At 37.6% G+C, this 24,160-nt stretch overlaps 1 protein-coding gene across 1 annotated transcript in view; it reads left to right on the forward strand.

Annotated features, from left to right (window-relative positions):
* Nucleotides 1–24,160, forward strand: part of LOC131573640 (signal peptide, CUB and EGF-like domain-containing protein 1) — a 199,350-nt gene that overhangs the window by 84,492 nt on the left and 90,698 nt on the right. The window contains exon 5 of the mRNA XM_058827792.1: nt 23,632–23,757. Within this exon, the coding sequence (XP_058683775.1) occupies nt 23,632–23,757 (126 nt within the window). The remainder of the gene's footprint in view (nt 1–23,631; nt 23,758–24,160) is intronic.

Here is a 24,160-nt window from a genome sequence, read left to right on the forward strand (position 1 = left end):
GTTCTATTGCTTTGCTAAGACATTAATTTGGTACAGGTGTGAGGTGAGGGAAGAGGAAGGAGGAAGCAGACTCAATATCAAAGCTTCAGCTCTGTGCTGAGGCGGAAAAAACAAATAGCAGACTTGTCAACTGTGTCAGAATGTCTGAATAACAGGGATGGAAATGTGTTGTTAAAAACGATGCACTGGAGTGCTGATAAATCCCTTTCTGAATTAGAGGAATAAATTTTAATCATCCTCTTACAGTTTAGATCCTGTAATGCAAACTTTTAGAAGCATACTAACTTTTACTCCGTAAAGATAATTTGATGTGGCATCAGTGTGGTTCAGATAAGCAGAGATAAGCAAAGATAAGCAAAGCTGTCTTTCTGTGAAATAAAATCATAGGATGGAAAATGAACGGAGCTATGTTCATCATGTAGTAGTAGCTTGTGATACAGAGTATTTGGGCCTCTGTTATGGCCCTAATCAGTTCTGAGGAAAGGAATTACAGAAGTGAACTGAAAAATTCAAAATTGAAATTGTTGTTTTCATATTTTTTTGAGAATCACATCTAAACTGTACGTTTCTGAGCAAACAAAAAGAGTTATGGGATTAATCCAACACTACTGCTATCAATGCATCTTTATGTTGAATTTATCAGGATTAAACATGCAGCCACTGAGGTTTTTGTTTAGTTTCCAAGAATTTTTCTACTCATGCTATTCTACTGGAGTGTGTTCATTTAGTAAGGTGTAATAGATTACAGTAAGCTATTACATGATGAATTATCTATTTTAAAAGCAATAGATTTCACAAATGATATAAATATTATTTTGCTAATAACTCATATTTTTTACTGCTTTTATTATTTTCCCTGTTAGTCAGACCATAAAACAAGGCTGTGCTTCACAAATGTCAGTGATTAAATGAACTTCTGACTCTAGGAGAAATGAGTCTTATGCCAGAGCTGTGTTCTCACCTGGCATTCTGGAGCAGCAGGTGTGTTCCTAAGGCAGACAGCATGGGCATGATGTGAGGAAACTCTTCGTCCTTAGCAGAGGAAAAGTCTGTTTTCTGTGCATACCTAATAAAGAATAAATTAAAATTTTTGTGGGAGACCTGTGCAGATGCACTTTGTCTAATGCAGGCATTTTGACACAATCTCTAGTATTACTGAACAGTTTTGTCAACAGCTTCAAGATAAAAAAGTGCAGTGAGGCTTCAAATTGGAGCCATTTGGATTTCTGGTTTTCAGCAGTGACAGGTGTGCCTGCAGGTCTGGTTGGCTACAGACTGGCATTAAATGGACTAATTTTCAGAAGGAGAGTGCTTAGTAATGTCTGAAAATTTTACTCCTTAAGCAAAACACTGAAGTTAGATCCTGGAAAATTGACACATCCATTTCTGAGAGCTGGCCTAAATAAAATAAGTCACTGTCTCAGTCAATGGAAATACATCTCATTACTAATGAATACTGCATCAGACTCAATATGCCTAGAGCAAGTGAATTCCTACAACAACAATTCACTTCATTCCATAGAAAGGACAGGGAACATTTGTGTTTAGAATAATAGGTCATACAAGTATATTAAGGTCCAAACCGTTCTCTAGTGCTCTCTGATTTTCCCTCCTAATTTTTATTATGTAATTTTCAAGGCTATTAAATACGATTCAACTTGCTTTCCCTTCATTTGCAACCACCTTCCAATTACAAAAATAAGCTGAAGTGGATAACAGCTCTGGCCTTTTGTTCCCAGCACTCTATTTCTACTCCAGTGTGTTGTTTTAATGGAATGACTTAGGTGGTCTCGGTTCACATCCCAGTTGACTGTAGACTGTATTATAAAATCACTGTGTACAGAATCTGTGGAACTGGCGGCCCTTGCTTGAAATAAATCCAGGGCTGAACAAGCATAAAGAATTAATTATTTCTTGCTTCTAGAGAGGGTCTCATTGGGTCAGGGTTGAAAGCATTGGCAGGCCAGTGTAGGGAAGCTTCCACTCCAGCTGCCTGCATTGAAATTAGGCTGTCGATAAATAGAGGACTTCAGTTTTCAGAACTGCCAGCTCCTTAACCTTCATTTGCACAAATATTTGCTCAGGATTTCATGAATGTTGTATTTTCAGTGTGTGCTGTTATATTTCTTTCCTAGAACTATCTCTTCAGGACAAAATATAAGGGAGTTATCTTTTTCTTTAATGGACATGCAGGAGTATAAGGTGTACAAGGTTCTGCAATTTTCCCAGAGAAGTTTCTGTAAATTTCTCAAAGCATTTCCTCTTGTCTGTGGGTGTTGGGTTATATGGTAAAGAGGTAGATGAATTTTTTCCTTCATAAAATAAGCAGGAGGCCCACAGGGACTCATAACTTGACTTCAAAAATCTGCTTTCTTAAGCCACCCCTTATGGCAAGCTAGGAATCCCTGGAGAGCTGGGTTAGTTTGTGGTCTTGGCAGGGTTTTCTTCTGGCCCACCAGGTCTGGTGCAAGCACAGGTAGTCTTAGGCATAAATAACTCTGATTTTAATGAAAAAGATTTATGTGTTCATAAAGGAAAAAATTCCCAGTAAGCCAGTACTGTACGTACCTAAATACCTAGACACATATGTACAGAAAAATAGTGTCTTTTTTTCTAGTATTATTCCACCACATTGATAATAGAGATTACTTTGCATAAAGCTCTCAGCACTGTGTACGTTGTTGGAAGTTTCTAACTAGATGCACATAAATTGAAGAAAAAATTGGAAGTCAATATCACACAAAGAGATAGGGCATAGAAAAAAACCCTTCTTCCCCAAAACAACAATTTGGGTTTGGACAACAGTTCTCCCTATTTCCTGGTTGTGAATCCAGTGCAGCATCAAACACAGGGAAGCGTGGATCTAATATGTAAGTTAGGATGATTTGTTGCAAACATATTTTTGCATATTAGATCTCTTCTAACTCTGACTTTCATCACATCACAAGCAGAGTTTAACAATAGACAAGGAGCTCTGGCAGTGTGAGGGCATCCCCTTGCTCTCAGGAACAGGACCTGACTGGAGTCAGATGCCAAAGCTCTCTCCATCCTTCTTTGAAGCAAAATATAGAGACGGTTTTAAAACTGTGAAAACTTTGTTATATTGAAATTCCAACAAATTTTGATATTCTCTAAAAGCCGAGGGTTTACCCAAGCAATGAAGTATTTACGGTGGAATACAGATATCTATTAGAGCAGTAGGGCAGTCATAGCTGGGATCACTTAATGGCATAAGAAGCATGGTGATTGTCAGAAGACTGGATTATTTTTAGACTGACTTGATAGACATGGAAAACAAAAATGTTGAAAGGTAAAGCTGAACTGAGCAGAATAATTCAGTGTTTGACGAGATGCACAGAGGGAAACACTGGTTGTATTGAGCAGGGGAATAAAGGATGATAACACTGCTATCTCCAGTGTGGAGAAAAGAGGGATAGTAATAATTGTTCTTCAAGTGGTTCTAACTCAGTATCTCCTCCATGCAGGTAACTTGGTGTATTTAATTACTTATTTTTTTTTGTAATAAAAACGCATTGCTAAGGTGACAAAAATACAGGTGACAAATGTCAATAGCATGAACCTATCAGTAATTGCATAACAAATGGCTGAGAATTTTTTAATAAAAATTTTCAGAACTAATTTTCTAATGTTTAAAAAAGACATTTTACCAAACTTAATATAGTTCATAGCTGCTTCTGAGAAATAGGTATCTTTGAGAAGGCAAGATCCAGCAATGCAAGATCCAATTTAACTTGCAAGATTTAAACAAATGATCTTTAAAGTAGCCTTCCAATCTATGTAATTCAATTATTTTATGACACTAAGAGTTACTATAATTGGTGTTCTGAAGACATCATGATAAGTACGCAGGTAGACAGGTGTGTAAAGTGGTTGCATTGTGCTGGAAGAGTGTTTGCTGAATGTAGATTGCTGTTGTAATCCTAGGAAAACCTCAAAATTAATGTATATAATGAAGTCAAAAGAATGTGCTGTGCTTCTTAGTCCATATTTATCTCTTTTCAGAGGAGTCCATCACTGATCTGTGGGAGTAAAAGGTGTTCAAATTTTTTAAAAATTGTTTGGAGACACGTAGCTTATGTAAGTGCTTCTAAAGTTGCCCCTGAATGAACATTGAAAAAAATATCTCTAGCTGCATGACACTAAAACTGTTCTTAAAGGACCTTGCAGCCCAAACCTCTCTCAGGAGTTAATTTTTTTATGAAATTTTACAGCAGAGTCACCTCACACAATGATCAGCTCATAGTTCAGAAGGAACTATAAGGGGAGAAGGGAAGATTTCTAAGTATGCATTTCCTTTCTTTACATTTTCAGGCTAGTGTGCTATGTAAAGTTCTTTACTGCTTTATTTTATTTAGAAACCAAACTCCAAAATAGCATACAAATTATTTTAAAACTTTTCCCAACTGGCTTTCCTATTTCAAGACTGCACAGCCTACACCTTAGATGTTGTGTCTCAGACAGCCATTCCTGTCACCCTTAAATCCAGAGACAGTGACTCAGTAACTCTGTCCCTTTTCTAGCCTTTCCAGCCTTAGCTGAAAGATTGGGATGTTACAAGCATGTCATACTGTGGCATCGCAACAGAAAAATGAAATTTCTTATATTTCAGTGGAATTCCCTGTATTTTTGTTCATGCCTGTTGCCTCTTCTCCCATCACAGGGCACCACTGGGTCTGGGTCCATCTTCTTTACTTCCCCTTTATTATCAAGTGTATACATTGATGAGATCCCCCTGAGCTTTCTGTTCTTGAGGCTAAATGATCCCAGCTCTGTTAGCTTCTCCTCACAGGTCAAATGTTCCAACCCCTAAATCATATTGATATCTCTTCACTGGATTCTGGTGTGTCCGTGTTGAGCACAAGGTGCATAAACAGAAAATAAACTCAACTGTCCAAGACTTTTGTTTCAAGATACCATCTCCAGGCTAAAAGAATCACTGCCATATTCTGAAAGCAAATTTGCATGGACTTGGACAAGCCAACATTTGGAAGAAGTTGTCTCACACGCCCAGAAATTTTCCCTAATAACTAGCAGGAAAGCCATTTGGAACTTCAGGTCTAGAACTGACTGCTTACAAAATTAGAGCATGTTTTCTGCTCGCTACCATTTTGTGAACAACTGTAATATTCTATTATTTCAAGTTAAGCCTGTAAAGTAGACCTATTTCCATGGCCTTTTTTTCTGTACACTTTAATTTTGTTCTTGTTTTAATTTCTGGTGGGCAACTATTTTTAAATGGTTGCAAGAAAAAAAATGTATCATTTTTTTATACCAAAATACATTCGTGTATTTGAAAAAAAGTTTAGATGGATGTTCTTTATAACTTTTAGTAGACTCATTGCAGGGATTCCTACCCTAGTTATAGGAGACAGGTAGTGAAAGGAAGTTGATTTTAGTTAGTTTCAGTGGCCTGATTGTAATCCAGTGTTATCAGAAGTACTCTATCACACCTTTAATCTTGCAGTAGCAGAAAATAAAAGTTTCTGCAGTAGTTACAGTTCAGAACTTTCACTCGCTTCACTTCATGAAGCCATATCTTCATGATTTATGTTACCACCATGGCTAGCACTCAGGTGTGAATTTTTACTCACATACTCTCCAAATATTTCTTTTCATAAATAGTATGTAATTACAGCTTAAAATTTGCCATTTCAGCAAAATGCTTTTTCCAGCAAATTATCTGAGTGAAATTCATTGAAAGCATGCCTGAAAGGGGAATGCAACATTCATGGGCATTTACTTTAAAATACAGACGTACATTGGGCATTAACAGCATTTTTAGAAGTATCTATTGCATTGTTGCTCAGGTCTTCAATCCTATGGAATTTTATAGCTGAGAACAAACATCTGTGTAGACAATATTGGTGATGATTTGTGGTAAGAGCTGCACCATGTAATAGTAGGGTTTAGCCCTGAAAAATTACACAACTATCTCATCTTCTAAACCACACAGCAATTATATGGTAAATACTCAGAGATCTCATTGAGCATAATTATCAGGTGAGCTGCAAAGATGTGTAATTATTCTGAAGCCCTACCTATGATGTTTACTGGTGGGGTTACCTCAAAAGTCAAATATATTTCAGAGGTCTGTACTCATTCTGTCAGTGTAAAGTATTACCATTAGGTTTTGACATGTTTTTTCTCCCAGGATTCCTTTATTTGTTGAGTTTTCAGCTCATGTTTCCCCCTGCACCCTTATTGCAGCTGTGTAGAGGAAGGGCTCAGCCCACTTCTCACATGGTAGAGTCCTGAGGGAAGGGTCAGAAACCTTCCATGCCATCCATCTTCCCTGTCCTCCACTTCCTTCAGCATGCAGGTAGTTTTAATAATTTTGTTTTGTTGGGTATCATATCCCTGTGGACAGCAGCCAGCTGAGCCAGCAAACCTGACACCTTCAGTACTGCACTTCCAGCTTTGTATAGAGCAGCTCATGAAGAAAACCTACTTGTACTAATAAAGTGCAATGCTAAAAGCTGAAATAAAGTTCTGCACATCTCCAAAAGGAAAGACATCAGCTTGAAGAGCAAATTGATACCTACATTTCTTGGTACGTGCATAGACTGATGTGAACACTTACAGGTGAAGCACAACTGTGGCATAAATTGTCACCACTGGCCCTGGGAACAGGAAAGACTAAGAATAGTAGGATGACAGTATTTAAAGTCTGGGAAGAAACATTGGTAGATGCTCCAGATGTAGTTATTGCACTTTTTGAATTAAATATATGTCAGCTTTTCTGCTGTATTTTGTCCTTTATATCTCTAGGTGAGAAATCTTTTGCTAAGGACCTTTTTTTCTTCAGTGTTGTACACTGCACAGGACAAGAGCATCATAGTTTAACTGAAGTGAAGCAGAGTAGCCTGGATACTGGACAGTTGTTTTGTTTGTTTTGGTTTTTGTTTTTTTTTTTAAAAAAACAAACAAAAACCACTATACTCCAATAGTCCTTTGAAACAATGTTTTCTTTGGTCGTCCTGTACTAGACTGTTGTCTTAGGCACTTGAACACAGATACACATGCACTTTTTATAATCTCTTAGTCATAGTAATATTCAGACATATTTTCTCAAAATTATGTCCAAGTCTTTTTTGCCTCTTTATGGTATAAAAAGTATATTAGATGACATGGACCTGTTGGAGCAGGTCCAGAGAGAGGCCACAAAAATGATCAGAGGTATGGAACACCTCTACTGTGAAGACAGGATGAGAGAGTTGGAGTTGTTCAGCCTGGAGAAGAGAAGGCTCTGGGGAGCCCTTATTGCAGTATTTCAATATTTTAAGGGGTGGTTATAAGATAAACAAAGTTTTTAGCAGGGCCTGTTGCAACAGGACAAGAGGTAATGGTTATGAACTAATAGATTCAGACTTGATATGAGGAAGAATTTTTGTGCGTGAGACATAAAGCTGACATGATAGAAGACTGTTCTTCAGCACAGTGAACATATTCAATCATCTTTCAAATACATTCATCTGACATCATGTTGGCAAAGATGTAGTTCACCAAAGATCTCTCTTTAAAAGGCTGAGGGACTTGAAGCACTTGAACATTGTCTCTGCATTTAATGTCATGTGTCCAAGAGAGATTCTGACTTCTAGGGGAGTTTGTTTCTCCCCCTTAACCATGCAAGGAGAGAAGACAGAGCACATTTCTTCTATAGAGAGAAACTATTTTAGATGGATTGTAAAAATACAGATTTCCTACTTCACATCCCTTAGTTTCTTTGGAGTTACTACTGTAATCTAAGTAGTCTTAAATTTAGGTTTACTGTTTGTTCGTATAAAATGCAGTTGGTTTGGAGATTTCTGGGAAGCAGTATTTTTGCTGTGAGAAGTATCAATTAAAATCACTAACTTAACTGGCCTTACTGTGAAGACAATGCTGTTTAATTTTCTTCAAACTTTTGTATTATCCTTGGAATCAGGGAATCGCTGAATGGCTCAGGCTGGAAGGAACCAGTGGTTTCATAGGGTCCAAGTCTCACCTCAATCAGGGCCAGCCCAGAACACAGGGCATAGGATTGTGCCTGAATGGTTCTGGAGTATCTCCAGTGAGGAGACTCCCCACCCTCTCTGGACAATCTGTTCAGTGCTCAGTCACTGCCCAGAACAGAAGTTCTGCCTCATGTCCAGGTGGAACTTCCTGGGATCAGTTCCTGACTGTTAAAAAACTTCCGAATATATTGAAAACAGTCATAGATACAGAATCATTTAGTTTGGAAAAGACCTCTAAGATCATCAAGTCCAACCTATGGTCGATCCCCAGCTTATCAACCAGTACAGAGCACTGAGTGTCATGTCCAGTCATTCCTTGGACACCTGCAGGGATGGGGTTTTCCCCACCTCCCTGGGCCCTTTCCAATGCCTGACTCCCTTTTAGTGAAGAAAGTCTTTTCTGATGTCCAACCTGAACCTGCCTTGACACAGCTTGGGGCCATTTCCTCTTGTCCTGTGCCTCATCCTGGATTGCAGGAGGTCTGTTCTGCTCCCTATAATACCAATTCCTTGTGTCACTGCATGGCATAGGAATGCACATTAATTTATCCTTACTCCTAGAAAATGAAGTTTATCACTTGAGGCCTTTGACCTTGTCTGAGAGTATGAGAAATTATTTAGCTTCTTCAGTTTTAAACTCTGAAAAATTCTTACAGAACAAAAGTAGTCAGTATTCCTTTTAGTAACAAATCTGTCTGATACTTGTTTATCTTGAAAAGGTATCTATGCAGAAGTGATCATTAAAAAGTAAGCTTTCACAATTTATTCTTAATTAGCCATGTCAGGCTACCACAACCCCTGTTGTATAATTTTTAGTGACAACAACAAGGGTAATTTATATTGAGTGACAATAAAATAATCTATTGTGCATTCACAATGAACCAATAGCTGCAGTAATCATTCAGCTAGCAGTTTGCATCATCTTAGAAGGAGGAACCTGTATAATTTTCTGTCCAAACAGCCAATTTCATTCAGAGGCGCTTTCATTCACTTTCCTCAGGGACTTCTTCTAGGATAACTTGTCATCGAGGACCACAAAATCATTTTCAATTTTCCTTTTTGTTCTGACAGTAGTGGCTTAGTTCAACCAAGTCAATCACTGTTTTTTGTTCAGATGGAGATCCCTTCCTAGCTAGTTCTTCATTTAGGAAATTAAGTTCTGTGCTGAGTAAAAAGATTGCCAGTGATTATTGTGTTGTACTATCCCTTTTGGATCTGAAGGCTCTTGCAACATTATAAATTCCATGCAAAGAGCAATGACTTCTAAATTATCAATTTAAGCTTGCTCAACATTTCATCAAAAACCCCTCTTTGGTAAGAACGTGTGTGCAAAAGTCATCTTAGAAAAACACATTAGTGCAAAGCCTCTTACAAAGTACCACTTATAAGATTATGTGGGTTTACATAACATTGCTCTTAGATTCCTTATTATTTCCAAATTGCCATCAGTAGAACTTGCATGCAAGAGAGAAGACCTGGAAGACAGTAGTCAGGGTCAAAAGTAACAGCAACTCTGTCACTACTTTTGAAATCTGGCAATAGCCATAGTGGAGGGAGAAAGCAGAGTGGCTGCCAGTAGGGTTTCATAACAGAAGGAAAATCTCTGTCCTTTCACTCATGCCATGAAGTTGCAGATGGAAGTTCAGTGGCATCATTGTGGAGCAGCATGTCATAAATCATGTGAAATGGCATCTTAGTGCTGGGAAGTTCACTGTTGTTAGACTGAGGTGGGACAAACACTCGTTAGCAGATATGCCAGACCTATAAACCTGCATGAAAAACTTGTGAAGGCAAGGTCCTAAAAGCAGTTTCATAGAAGAATTACAGTCAGATGGGAAGAAGAAGGGTTTCCTGTAGCAGTTCTGAGAAGCATAGGGGGGCTGTCCCACTCTTTTTGCTCTCTGACACCCACCACTTGGCCAGTATTCTTCATCACTTTTAGAAGAACAAGTTCTGCGCAAGAAGGGAACACTTCCAATCTGGTAAACACACATCCTCAAGTAGTAATGTGTTCTCTCCCTTGGCTGGCCAAGTGATGTAGGTGGGGCTTGTGCATATGTTGTGTTTAATTCAGATTGTGGTATCCTGTAATTTTTTAGGATGTGGATTACCATCAAACTGTTTTTTTAAATTTGAAGCCAGGCCCAAGTGTGTGTTCTTTGCCTCTTTCATTGTCACAATGAGTGTAGAAAAAAGCCCATGAGTGATGCCCAAACCAAACAACACAACATGTATTAAAATGGCATACAACCGCCACCCTGTGGGAACTTTACAGATCTACAAATAATTCCAAGTTATGGGAATAAAACAACTAGTTAGAAATGTATTGTCAAACCCACAATGAGCTCCATAAAGACTCAAGAATGCTAAACTCATTACTGCTAAACTCCAGTATCTTACCTTACTCCTGTTTGTATCACAGGTTGTTTGCCCAGTACTTTGCTTCTAAATGTACAGAGTTCCCGGTGTTATGCTTTGCTGGATATTGATAATGATGGCCCTTATGCCAATGGCAGAGAGGAATGCTTATACATTTTTGGTCTGATGTCACCCCACAGGCAGCCTGGGCACACAGAACTGGGGTGAGAATATAGCAGATGAATCAAGCCTTCCCACAAAACTGTGTTAGAAATCTTGGAATGCATACATTCCAATAATAATGTCATTAGTCAGTCACTGTACCAAGAACTTCAGTGACATGTAAGCAATTCATGTCCTGTCATTGAGGAATACGGGAAACCTCAGTGGCACACCTTTTCTAGAGCCTCAAGACTCTAGACAGTGACTGCTTCTGTCTGCTAGCCTTTCTGTTTATTACTCCATTATTCTACTTTTCCAGTATTTTCTTCTAGGTTTTTTCCTGTTTTCCTAGGTGCAAGGAATGTAGCTTACTGGTCTATTCAGCACACTACTTTCCTTATTCCATATCTGCTCTAGATCACTTCCAGCACTTCATCAAAAAACAGCTTTGCTTTCCTTCCCTTGATGGGACTTGCCTTTCCTTCTCCAGCATGGACTGTTTCCCTGTCTGCTGACTGCTCATATGCTGAATGCCAGCATAATTCCTCACATTCCCTACAGGCCTCTGACTAAGTAACAATGACTGACTGTCCCTTCATGCCTGTCCAGCCTCCTTCAGCTCCTTATTTTGCCTCTAGGACCCAGCTCTCATTTGCTTTCTCCATCTGAGCAATGCCTCCACACTTACAGCTTTCATTTTTCTCTCAGCCAAGGATCTGGCAAGTTTCTTAGCAGAGACATGTCACAAAAAGTCTACTCTGCTACCTCCATGGTGATGAAAGAGCAGCTGTAAGACATATTTGCTAGCTTTCAATTTGCAGGTTTTGGCAAAAAAAATGTGTCATTAAAACTTTTCAGTGCCATCTTTGAGAATTTTTAAAAAATAATTTTGTGACCTAAGTGTAGGGCAAATACACTCATTCAAGTGGAAATTGTGATCATGCAGAGGTGAATGGATCCTTGCAGAGGCCGTTAAAAACTGCAGTTTTAATCAAGTTATAGTAAGATATAGTTTGCTTTATCACAGCCCAGCCACAGGCCACTATGGACATTAGGGTTCATCTTCAGGTTTCTTTTCTGCAAATATTCCTAAGATGGAAAGATCTTTCTCTTTTGAGAAGTACCATTAGTATTTAGAATATGATAGCATAAGGAAGTTTGATTTTTTTTTTTACATCATTCCTTCTGCTTTTGCCTTAAAAGTGGTACAATTGTACAGGACCAAATGGAAGAAATTCCATCTGAGGATTCAGGGGACAGAAAAAAAGAATTATTTAGGTAATGCCTGATTATTGTGAAGAATTTAATGGGTTGTTGTTTTTTTTTAAATTACTGGTGAAGGAGAATAATGCTGTAAGTACTGGCATATCTTTTAAAATATCTCAGATATTTTTTTCTATTATTCTCTATTTTTTCTTTTCTTCTCTATTCTTTTCTTCCCTCTTCAGAATAAAAATTGGAGAAGGTTGTCTCAAAGATCTGTGTAAGAACAGTATCACAATGAAATGACCCTTATTTATTGCATGCATTCTGAGGTAACCTACAAGCAATTAATACTAAGTGTCCTTTCAGTCACAGAGTTCAGCAGAGTTAGGAAACTGTTGCTTAATAAGACACATGTACACTTTTATTACTTATTTCATAAATTAGACGTATAAACTTCCAGTGGCCTTGAAATGATCTCAGAGGAGTTCAAGAGGCTTTTACCAATTCATCAAAACAAATGGTTTGTTTGTTTTGTTGACAGCCATGCAGGAGTGTTGATCTGAGGGACTGTTAAACTGGGAATTACTGTTCAGCTCTCAGCCTATTGAGGCCAATGAGGAAATTGAAAAAGTAGACATTTTCTTTCCAAGTCTCAGGCAAGTCAGAAGGGAAAGGAGTCATAACATTTCCTTCCAGGAATTTGTCCTTTATTCCTTCAGCTTAAGAGATAAAGAGGAATGTTTGGATACTGAGAAACAGATTGCACTAATTGTTGTTTTCTGGGGAATTTGGTGAATAGCCCCAGATAAGATGGGTTAGGCCATCAGCTGCTGTATTAAAGCCTTTCCACAGGGCTTTCTAAACAATTCCTAAATGTGTTGAAATCTAGAAAGAATGTGGAAGCTCTTTTTCCATTAAAGAGAACCCAGTCAGTGTTAGCATTTAAACTGAAGTGAATAATGGAACACTTTAAAACATTGCAGAAGCTCTAAATAAAAAGACTTGATTCCTGCCATCTCCATACATTGTTCCTCTTTACTGGGTCACAATTCCTATAGGATTTCCACAATGACAAGTGGAAAGCTGAAGGAGCTCTCCAAAATGAGCAATTATTATCTCTCTTAAGAGGTAGAGGGAGAAGCAATGAGAAATCAAAGGACTATGTAAGACCATGTATCCAGGAAAAGATTCAAACATCTTGAATTCCCTTTCCCAACTAGCACAAACTTTCCATTGGAAATGTGGCCACTTGGTTAACTTCTTGTCTTTTACTCGTAGACCACTCAAATTCAGCTCAAGAGCCTGGAATTGAATCGTCTTAGTAAATTCATATTACTGCTTTGAATCTGATCAGTTTTCTGCTATGTATCTTTGCTGTCATTAACCCTACTAGCCCTTTGGTCTAACTCTGTGGGACATTCACATGCCTCATCTCCAACTCATATCACTCTTTTCTTCCTTTCCTCCACACTTTTCTCTTACACGTTCCTTTTACAACCTAGAGGTAAGGAGAAGGAAGCAGGAGGTTTTCCATCCCCAGCCTCTGACCCTAGTATAGGTATATAAAGAAAGGTCCAAAATATATAAACAGGCCAGTGCACAGTACATTGGCCTTTATATAGAAAGCACCAAGCTGTATATTCAGGGTTCCCATTTGAACATCACCATCAGAGTCATGACAAAAGTGTAATGTTTCAGAAGGACTTCCTAATTATTTGCTGTATGACTCTTAAAAGTCCCTGCAGGCAAATATTGATTTGGTAAAGGTTCCATTATTTATGAACTGACATTGTGTAGGAAGTGTATCTACCATTTTGCTTTGGCCATTGAGGTTTTAAACTGAACAGTTTTTTTCCAACTGTTTGGTAACACATCTAGTGTTGAAATCCTGTTTCCCCCATTTGTACAGAATCAGAATAGCTTCCTGTTATTATGTCACTTAAAAAGTCCATGTTTCCCACTGTAGACAACTTGAACCTGCTGGCTTGAAATTTATATTGATTCTGTCACTAATCTAGTTGCTTTTGTTATGAGTCTTTTAGGTGAATGAGCAGGGTTCTGTAAATTTAATTGCAGCAGATGTTTCTCTGGGGTTTCTGTCTCTCATTTCATTCTGGATTTTAGTTGTTTTTCCTTGGAAAGGTACATGAAAGGGAAATCCCTGTATAGTCAAATGTTTGTTTTACCATGTAAAGCTTGCAAAGGGTCCTTAGCCTGGGTTGATTTCTTCTTGAAGAGCTGTAATTATTCATGGAAAGGAAAAAAAAAGCCTTTGTCACTAATAGGCTTCTTGGTACTTCTTGTAACAGTCTTTATTATTCCTTTCTACATAATTTTCTATTGATGAGGTGAATAAAGGCTTCCTCTGCTGTTGAGAAAGAAAAGGTAATTGTTCTTTTTTCACATTTACCAATGCTTGTTGCGTTCCTTATGTGTTTAAAGGACGAGGATGCAGAAAATGATGTTATTGATGGCATCACCATGGCAACAGTTCTTTGGAATAACACATTCTGGCATTGTTATTCTGCACACACAAAAAAAGGGGGACTTTCTTTTAAGCACAAACAGATTGTGCCCCTTTTAAATGCACCCATGAACTTTGCTTTTCTGAAGATTTACAGACTGGTTTGGGGCAGAAAGGATTCTGACATCATTTACCTCTCTGTGTACATCACATTGTGGTGTTAAAAAAAAACCCACACTTTGAAAAAGCCAGTGGTTTAAAGACACACAGTATGGGAAGGATACATAAACATTTCTTTTTGATCAGAAAGACAAAAAATACTTGAAAGAATTTTGAAATTTATGAGCTCTTAGGACCAGACTCACTAAATAATCAAACAAGAGACAGAGGAGACTGGAGGAGCCAAACACTCTGAGCTTATTAAAGTAGATATTTAGTTATGACAATACTCCAGATAACATTGCCTTTACCCCAGACACTATTTAACACATTTTGTTTGGAAATCAAATTGCTTTCTCACAAGGCAGTTTGCAAACATATATCTTCGCTTTCATATTCTGTCTTCCATTGTCCTTGGGTATGTAAAATCCTGCTATATTAGCATTTAGAAGTGATAGCATTTTCTAAGGTACAGTATAATTTTATCCTTTCTGACTCCAGTTGTAAAATGTATCACTTTATTTCTCAGAGAGTCATAAGTGAAATATATCTGTGTTTTATTAAGAAAAAAAGAGAAGGGAATGTACTGAACTTTGGAATGTTTGAAATCCATTCTGCTCTCTGTGGTGGCACCCAAGTGCACACCTTCCTGTTTGACTTGCCCAAGGAACAAACTATCTCCTGCACACCAATGGTGCATGGAAGTGAGCTGTACAAACCCTGGGACTTTATCACTTTGCACCTAAAATGAACTTGTGTGTAAATGTATCACTTCAATCTACCCGCAGTCTTATTTTTGAGAGAAACTGTAGTTTGACTCTCTGGCTCCAAATACACTCTTATAATTGTGATTCTAAGTTGTGTGTGACTTTTCTGGAAGTCACCATAGCTGGTAGAAATCAGCTGTTTGGTTGTTGGACAACAACTTTGACCAGTGGATTTTTCTGCTCTCAAAATCTGAAGATGTGAAGCTCGGGGGACTACAGCATGGCTATATATGAATGGTGCTTCACATTCAGCTTTCTAGAGCTGATGTGACTCCCTAAAACGGAACAGGAAGCTGGAAAAAGCTATTGCTTTGTTTCTGACAAATACAGTTACCTTACTGCTACATGGTCTTTTCTGCAGGGGAGCAAGTTGAGGAATTCCTTAACATCCCAGTGGGTTTTTTTTTTGTTTTGTAAGGAACAAAGTGACAGAATGAGCTTTAGATCTTGATCGTGTTTAGCCCTACTACAAAAATTATAATCTTGATGAAGGAATATTATTTGATCTGTGCTCTGTATTTATCTGGAGAAGAGTGAGCAGCCTTCATTCCTTGCACAATGTACTTTTGAGTTTAAATAGGTTATATATGCATTAGTACATATAGAATAACATATAATTATGAATATTAATAATATATAAAAGTTGCTACATATATATAATTATACATACATCCATTACAATAGTCCATAGTATATATAGATACATATTCTATAATGTCATGTATCAGTTTGCTAATTACATTATTTTGCAAGAAGTTGTGAAATTGTCCTGGGAAGAGTTTGGGATGTGAAGGAGTTCCTGGAAAGGAAAATGTTATTGAAATATTTACTGTTATTCCATCTATCTCAATATACTCTATGTGTTTGAAAAAGTACCCTAGAAATATTTAAGATATTTTATTAGAAATATTTCTAGAATATTTCTCTCTCATGTCAGTCTCATGTCAGTCGTGCATACTGCAGAAGAAGGAATAAATTTAAATATTTTAGTTGGGTTTGTTTTAATCCTATCCTCTCATCGCTTGCCTTATCTTTACATAAATGATACTGTAGTGATTTAATTTTTGCGATTCAAAAACATTCTCATGAAACAGTAATAAAAAGCCATCTTTTCAACTGATTTTTTAAATTTATTTTTGTGACAAGTGCCTGCTCTCTGAGATTATTTAAAGCCTTTTTATTGGAAACCTAAAAACTTTGCTACATCTTTGTGAGAAGTTTCAGTTGGTAGAGGTGGTAAATATTTGATTAAACACTGAATTTTCTTGTGACTGGGAAGGGAAAAAACATTTTCTTGCCATTGTCTGATCTTCTGCTTTACAATTTCCCCATGTTGTAAACAGGTACTAAGAGGGAGACTCTAGAAATGAGTGAGACAAGTTTTCCTAGCTCTAATATGCTAAGAGGCCCAAAGACCTCATATGAATATTTTTTAAAAAATGCTGCAAGTTTCTTATTCTTGTGCCAACTCTGGATTTATTTGTGTTTCCTCAATCCTGCTGTTGTGAGTGTTTGAAATCCCAGAGTGGGCTGTGGGCTGGGTTGTTCCACCACCCCTGCCCAGCTGAAGGTGTTTGAGCTTGTGATGATGTTGTCCTTTACTGGCTCTGTTGTATCACCTCAGCTCTGGTGCTCAGGATAGCCGAACTATTCAAGGTTTATTTGCTCCTGCTAAGGCACCAAGAAATAAGAGAGTGGTGGTGAAGGCTCAGATGCAGAAAGTGTGTTTCTCTCCTCTGCCTCCTGCATGGCCTTGTCTCCCCTCAGAGTCACCTCCATCTGCCAAAGGACACCATGTGGCAGTGACTCCCTAGAAACCTCCATTTTCTTTTGCTTTGCTTTACTCTTTAAGGAACTGCTATTTAAAGATGAAGCAAAGTTAAAAGCAGGTTGTAGTGCTGACTGTGTTTTGTTTCTCTTTCCTTTCTTGTTCTTACCTTTTTCTTCCCCTATCATTTATTCCCAATATGGGAATAATATTCCCATTTATTCCCTTGCCATTTATTCTTTATTTAACATCAGGTGTCAAGTCTATACTGACAGAGACTCACAGTTGATTCTGCCAGAGCAGCAGTGGCACACAGGTTCTGGACTATCTTGCAGATGTTTTTCTTTTTTTTTTTTTTGATAATCCGTATCTGTGTGTGAGAAGGTAACAGAGACTATTGGAAAGACTTTCAGTTAGCCTCAGCTTCTCTTGGTAGCTTTGCAATGTGGAAAGCAGATTGAGATTGCAGACATTCTTTCATATGTTCACCAAAAAGCCATCATACTGTCACAAGTTGGTCACAACCAGCATGGGATGGATTTCAGCCAGTCTTCTTTACTCTCTCCTTGGTCCTATGTGAATTGATGACATTTTCTGGCAATTTTGGTGTTTCCTTCCCCTACTTCCATGCTTTCTCTCTTAAACTTGGTCCATTCATTCTTGTCCTTCTCCTGAAACCACAGCACCTTTGCAGAACAGCAAATCTGTGCTCTTACTGCTGAAAGAATGAAGTTATATTTCTGATACATTTCTAAATCTCAAGACAAAATCTCTCTCCATGTGGTTTCCTGGCTGCCACTCAGAGCAGGAACATCTTGTCAGAGATTGGACTGCAAGTCTGCCTTCTGAAGATGCTGGCCCTAAGCATGTTTCAGATCCAAATTGAAAAGACATGTAATTGCTAAACAAACTTGAATTTGTTTATTTTATAATATGCCAGCAGCTGTTTTCTTGTACTATGTCCAAGATTTCTCCAGACAACCTACTCAATAGTGCAGAATTCTGTTTCCTTGGGTCAGTTTGCCAGCTTTATTTGTTTTCTTTCCAGCCTCTGTCAGGGTGTAGTCACTGAAACAACTATTTTTTTCCTAAAACTTTGGGCAGAACCAAGTGACTTATTTCAGGAATGAGGGAAGAAAATGCTGTGTTCATTCAGTTAACAGTATGAAAAGCATTAGATGTTTATATAGATGATTTCATTTCCGGTATGCCCAATGTAGGGTTTCTCACTTAGCTCCGAAAGTCTGTTCCTAGATGTATGCTTTGTACCTGTGGCATTGTGATCAGCTGAGGAAGGACACTTGCCTCAGTCAATTAGTTTCACCCTCCATTTTCTTGCTGAAGAGAGCAAATCATGGTGGGGGTTTTGATCCTCAAGAAAGGACATCCTGCTTTGAGATGAAAACATTTTACTTCCCTCACTGGGGAGCAGAGCTTACCCAGACATTCCTCACATCCCATAATCAGGTTCTTATTAGGGAGCTCGAAGTGTCCAGAAGATCTGATGCAACTGTGTTGCATAAAGGTCAGATCCATTCTGTTGGAAAACAGTCCTTTGGCTTTAATAGTCCTAAGATCTGACCATATGTATTTGTTGACTCTAACTGGGTTGTTTAGCCAAATACTGATTTTCATCAACCTTGAGATGCACACGAGCTCCTGGAGTTAGAAGGCAAAGGCAGGGATCCCAGGTGTAGATGGGGAATTGCTTTCCACAAGCCAGACAAAAAGTTAACAGTCTGCTTCTATATGACAAAAACTTACATGCATAATGTATAATTTGGCTTAGAACAGCCATCTCACATTTTCACTAACATCATGTTCTTGTCTCCGTCAGAAACTTGGTGTCTTTTGGTTGTCTTCCATTCCTCACAGAGTAAGAACTCTCTGACAGGAGTTGTCTTTTGTCAGTTTTCTAAACTGCCTGATCATTGAGCAGTATGTTTTCTTGTAGTACTGTACTTTCTTACACAATTTTTAAAAAGATAAGAAAGAAATTCCTACAATGTTAATAGTAGGAATTTGTTTACTTGTTTATAAAACAAGTAAAATGAGAATACTTGTTTCCACTTGTATTCTTTCCTCTTACTGCTGCTGAAAATATATTGTGTATCTTATATATGGTGCATCTTAATAAGAGATCTCACTGTGTACCGTGTGTTAAAATTAGCTCATCAACAGAAAAGGATAATGTGATTAAGTAGTTTTCAAGATTGAGTGTAAATGATGCAGATGCTACTGGGAATGTCAGTGTGTATGTATGGGTTAAGTTCAATATTTCCTGTATATTCTTAGCACATTCAAGCACATGTAGTCTGACAATATTCTGAAAGTTACTCATGCAATTTAAAGTAGTCTTTTTCAGATCTGTTTGGAATCAGAATGTTCATTTGAAAATTATAAAAACAACAGCAATATAAATTGAAGAGTAAATGAAATCATGGCAACACAGAAAATAATTTAAGCATATATGATGAGCCACACAGTAAAATAAATGCTAAAATCTTAATCATGAGAACAGACAGTGTTAATGAGAAATAAAGGCTGATCTGTCACAGTCAGCCTGATTTAAGGACTTTCAGGGCCATTGAGCTGAAAACATTTTTAGAGCATAATACAATGGAGAGGCCATTATATAAGACTGAACATTTTGCAGAACAGCACTGTTAAGAGATTTGTGATAACTAGATGGCAGACTGGATTAATGTAGTAGACTTACATCCAAATCTCTCCTAGGCCAAGAATAAAAATGAGTGTGGATTGTTGGTATACATAACAGTGGCTGCCACTCTCCCATGAACAATCTTTTGTAACTTAAGACTTAGAAAAAAATCCAGGAAGGCAATAGAAGAGAGTTTCTCAAGTCATATCTAAAATGCTGAGAGGATTTAGTTTAATTAGATCAGTGTTTTCCTTTCTTAAGTGACACTTCCCTTCCTGTTTATATTTTCTGTTAGATTTTGTCTGTCTGTAAGGTGAATTTGCTGGGAATCTGTGTATGTTTCAGAAGTTTATTTGTCTGCCAGCACTGCTGAAGAGACATGCACCCATTTTTGTGCTGACTTTAGAGATTACCTTGACTAGCAGCATTTGGGATTAAGACACTGCTTTTATTAATAGTTAATATGTAAAACCTAGATATTTAGTGTATGCTGATAAAGTAAGGAATTTTTTTATATTTTTTGTGTACAGACTTCTCTCTTATCAACACTTAGTCTTTCCCTTCATTTGGGAACCATGGTTTTTCACTTGACCCATAGTGCCAACAGTTCTAGAAGCTGGGACACACCGAGGTCTGCAAAAATCAAGATAAGCTGGGAACAGCTCCTTGGGTTCCAAACCAGAGTGAGGCAGATGTGCACACAATGGAAGAGAGAGAGGGGGGATCACAAGTTCTGTAAATAGTTCTGTAAATACCTTCTGGTTAGGGCTTGGATAGAAGATCCATTGTCTGATACTTTACCCAGGCTGTGCAACACACTGAGGTAAAACTTCTGTGGGCATAATCCTGTACTGACTTGGGAGAGGCCTCAAATAGTTCTGTGGGTGTTTTTCCTCTCTGTCCTGTTTCTGTACTACATTAGTCAGCTCAATGAAGGGGCACCATGAGAAGCACAGGGCACCTCTTGGTGCCAGACCTGTCTGCTGATGGGGCTGATGGTTATAAAGAGAAAAACTTCAAACACATAAATGAGCAGCAGAATCCCACACATTTTTTCCATGATGTTTGGGTTTTTTTTTTTATTTGAATGAGTAGTTTTCCACCCCTTTCTGCAAATAAAGGTGGTTTGGCCTTGATTGTGGCAGTGGAAAAGTAATATTAGGGAGTTTTCCTATTCTGTTATTCACTCTGTGCCCCTTATAGGAAAAGCATGTGCACATTAGGTGGTGGCTAAACATTAACTAAAATATTGCAAAGCTTTCTTTCTCAGGGGGCACGAGTGAGGAGAGATGAAAACTTAAACATCTCTCTGTTCCCGTGGCAGCAGTGTGAACTCATCAGAGCATTTCTTCACTACCAGCAGCACACCTTCTTCCAGTATAGGAAGATACTGGAGGTGGTTTATGCATTTCTAGTTGATTTTAAAGTTTGGATTACATCCAAACTTTATTTTTGTGTTTTTAGTGTTACTTATTTACTGTGTCATTAAAGATTCAGTATTGCCTGAAGAGTCAACTTGCAAAAAAGTAAACTTTATCAGCGGTGATTCATAAATTATTTGTGTATGTAGATTGATACAGAAGACATCCGGACAAATACTGTATTTGCTGAAGAATTAGAATTTTGAATGATTAAAATTATTTTCAAATTAACACAGTTTTAGGTTAGATTGCATTTTAAGCAAGGCAAAATATTGATTTGCTGCATTCTTATTTCACTAATATTTTCAGACTAAAAAGGTTTTGTTTAGGAAGCTTTTTGTAATTTAATTTTTAGGGATTTTGAAAAATACTGGAATAAAAATGAGAATATTTGTTGTGCATGAGCTTCTGCTTTCAACTGAAAAATAATGGTCTTTCATTTCACCAGAAAAAAAAACCTAATATTTTCTAAAATAATTATTTTCAGTTTCAGGAGATTTCTGTGGAGTTCTCTAGCTAAATATGGAACTGAAATAGTTTTTAGACAACTCTGATTAATACAATAGCCGGATTAATTAATACAGTAACTAAAATACTGTGGTCTTACACACAAATACCAGGATCACTTTTGTTTCTAAATGTAATGATTTTGATCTTCAATTTCTCCCAATATTTTCAGAAGTTCACAGTTTCTGTCTTCCCATAAAGGCAGATATTCAGCATCTGCAAGTAAACACTGAAAATCACTTGCTTGATTACACTTGTGGGCCATTAAATGTCTGCTTTCATCTCTATAATTCCTCTCTTCTCAAAGCCTGGGCAGTGGGACTCAATCAGCCATGTGTTATCTTTCCCAGATCCCTTTCGGAGCATAGTGCAGTGCACAGGAATGCAGTTTGTCAAACGCATTGTGTCTGAAATCCTTTGTTGGGAGAAGTGGAAAGAAAGAGATTATAAAATGCCTCAAACCCTTCAATAAGGCCATTCCCAGGTTTCTTGTATCTGTTCAGCCTGACAAAGCCTTCATACCTCACTTTGATGTGTAGGATGGTATATTATATAGCATATAGAGTGTATTGTATCTCAGAGCAGCATCTGTTGTCCAGGCTGCAGTTTACAAAGAATAACTTACTTGATTATAATAACTTACTATGTTTTGGCAAGTTTTTAGGCTCAAGGACAACCCAGAGTGGAATTTAGAAGATATAAATACATCTGTTGTCTATAATATTGGTTTTCATAGGTGGTGAGATTTAGGGCCCTAGTGTATTTTGTAGGAGAGGTGAACAAAAATATCCAATCAGACTGGTGATGTGTGTTTTTCATTACTCTGCTAATACAAACGTCTCAGAGGTAAAGCTGAGCAGTGTGAATAACTTCTTGAAGCTGTTAACTTCTGTCACCCTGAGGCAATCTCTGGCTGACTTTCTGTAGCGTTTCCTTCTCAAAATTCTAGACATAAAAAAAATTTACTTGCAACACACCCACACTGTAGGTTTAAGTTGAACATTATGCACTGGAGTAATTTTAAGAAATTAACCTGGAATAGGTAGGAGCAGACACATTGCAAAATGCTACATGAGTTGCAGAGTCCTCCCTGATGTCACTTAGAGGACATATGTTGCTCATATTTTGAGCAACACACAAGGTTTTCAGCATAGCTAGCTGAGTTACAATGTGAATTCTCTGCCAGTGTATTCTGAGACAATTTGTCTCTCCTTTACAGGTCAGATATCCAAGAGGAAGTCTAGGAAGGCTTTGTAATGCAAATCTAGCTAGCCTTCGTTCACACAAGGAATGTTAGATGCTGACCCATAAGAACTGAGTTCAAGATTTCTGTGAATATGTGGGATTTGAATGAACCCAATAATGAAAGGCTCTAAGAGTATAAGATGCATTCAGTATCCAAATCACTGACATGGTTTAGAAAGCTGAATTTGTCTCTGTGATAATTAAAAGAAAGCTGGTTGATACTTTTCCTTTGCATAAGCATTAGCAGGAATCCACCCGTGGCACTTGGATGTTTGTTGAACAGCTGGTGTGCTTTCCTTAATAGAGTCAAAGAGAAAAGTGGTAGTAGGTTTTCTGGAGATGTGCTGTGTTTACGATTTATGTGTTTAGGGTGGATGACAGAGAATTGAGTTGTAAAATAAATATCAAAGAAATGGATCCAAGCAAAAATGCTTGGTTATAATATTTGGCAGATTTTGTATGTTAGAAAATACTAAGCACATTAACAGGCAGATAAAAATGCACCAGACGGTAACAGCCATTGAATTTATACAAGAAAAAAAAAAACAGTGAGATCACTTATTCAGCTCTGTGGGACACACAACTTCCTGGACTATCCTTTAAATCCCTGATATTTGAATGAAAGATTAGAATATAGATACAGAATAGAGAAATCCCAAATTTCTACATGAAACAGAGACAGACAGTAGTGCCCACATTTACCCCAGAGCATGTCTTTTATTATACTGTTTTGTTGACTATATATATCTTTTCAGCTCTGTTCTTTTGTCTTGTGAAACATGGTCCAGATGAAAAGTAAAAGTAATGGATAAAATTATTGGAGGACTGGATATGCATAATAATTTTGTAATTTGATTTTAATACTAATATTTTCAATTTTTCTTTCCTTTTCCACAGAGGGTATGAACTGTATGAACAAAGATCATGGGTGTGCACACATCTGCCGGGAGACACCCAAAGGTGGGGTTGCCTGTGAATGTAGACCTGGCTTTGAACTTGCCAAAAACCAGAAGGACTGCAAATGTAGGTAGATGAAGATTAAATTTCAGATGCCCCAAAATGTCTTGTTTTCTTCATTGTTATGTTCCAGAAGAAGTTAACTTTGTTTTGGCCAAAAGTGATTTGCAATTTTAGTAATGAGGGGGTTTTTGCTCTAGAAGATGCATTTGGGGATGGATAAGAGGGATTGAATAATAAAATGCTGGCAGTGGCTCAGTTATCGAAAGGATAACTATTCTGCTTTCTTGTGAATGGAGAAAATTGAAGGATCAGTTTAATTCAGACTTTCCTTTTAAAGCAATACAAATAAAATATAGTGGATTCTGGCTTGCAGTATTTTGAAGGTCCGCAAAGGTGGATGTATCAATGAATTTAATGATAAACCCCACTAGAGCTATCAAATTAAGAGTGTCAGTTGCAGTTTTTT

This window comes from Poecile atricapillus, chromosome Z, assembly GCF_030490865.1.
Source record: "Poecile atricapillus isolate bPoeAtr1 chromosome Z, bPoeAtr1.hap1, whole genome shotgun sequence".
NCBI classification, from domain to species: domain Eukaryota; kingdom Metazoa; phylum Chordata; class Aves; order Passeriformes; family Paridae; genus Poecile; species Poecile atricapillus.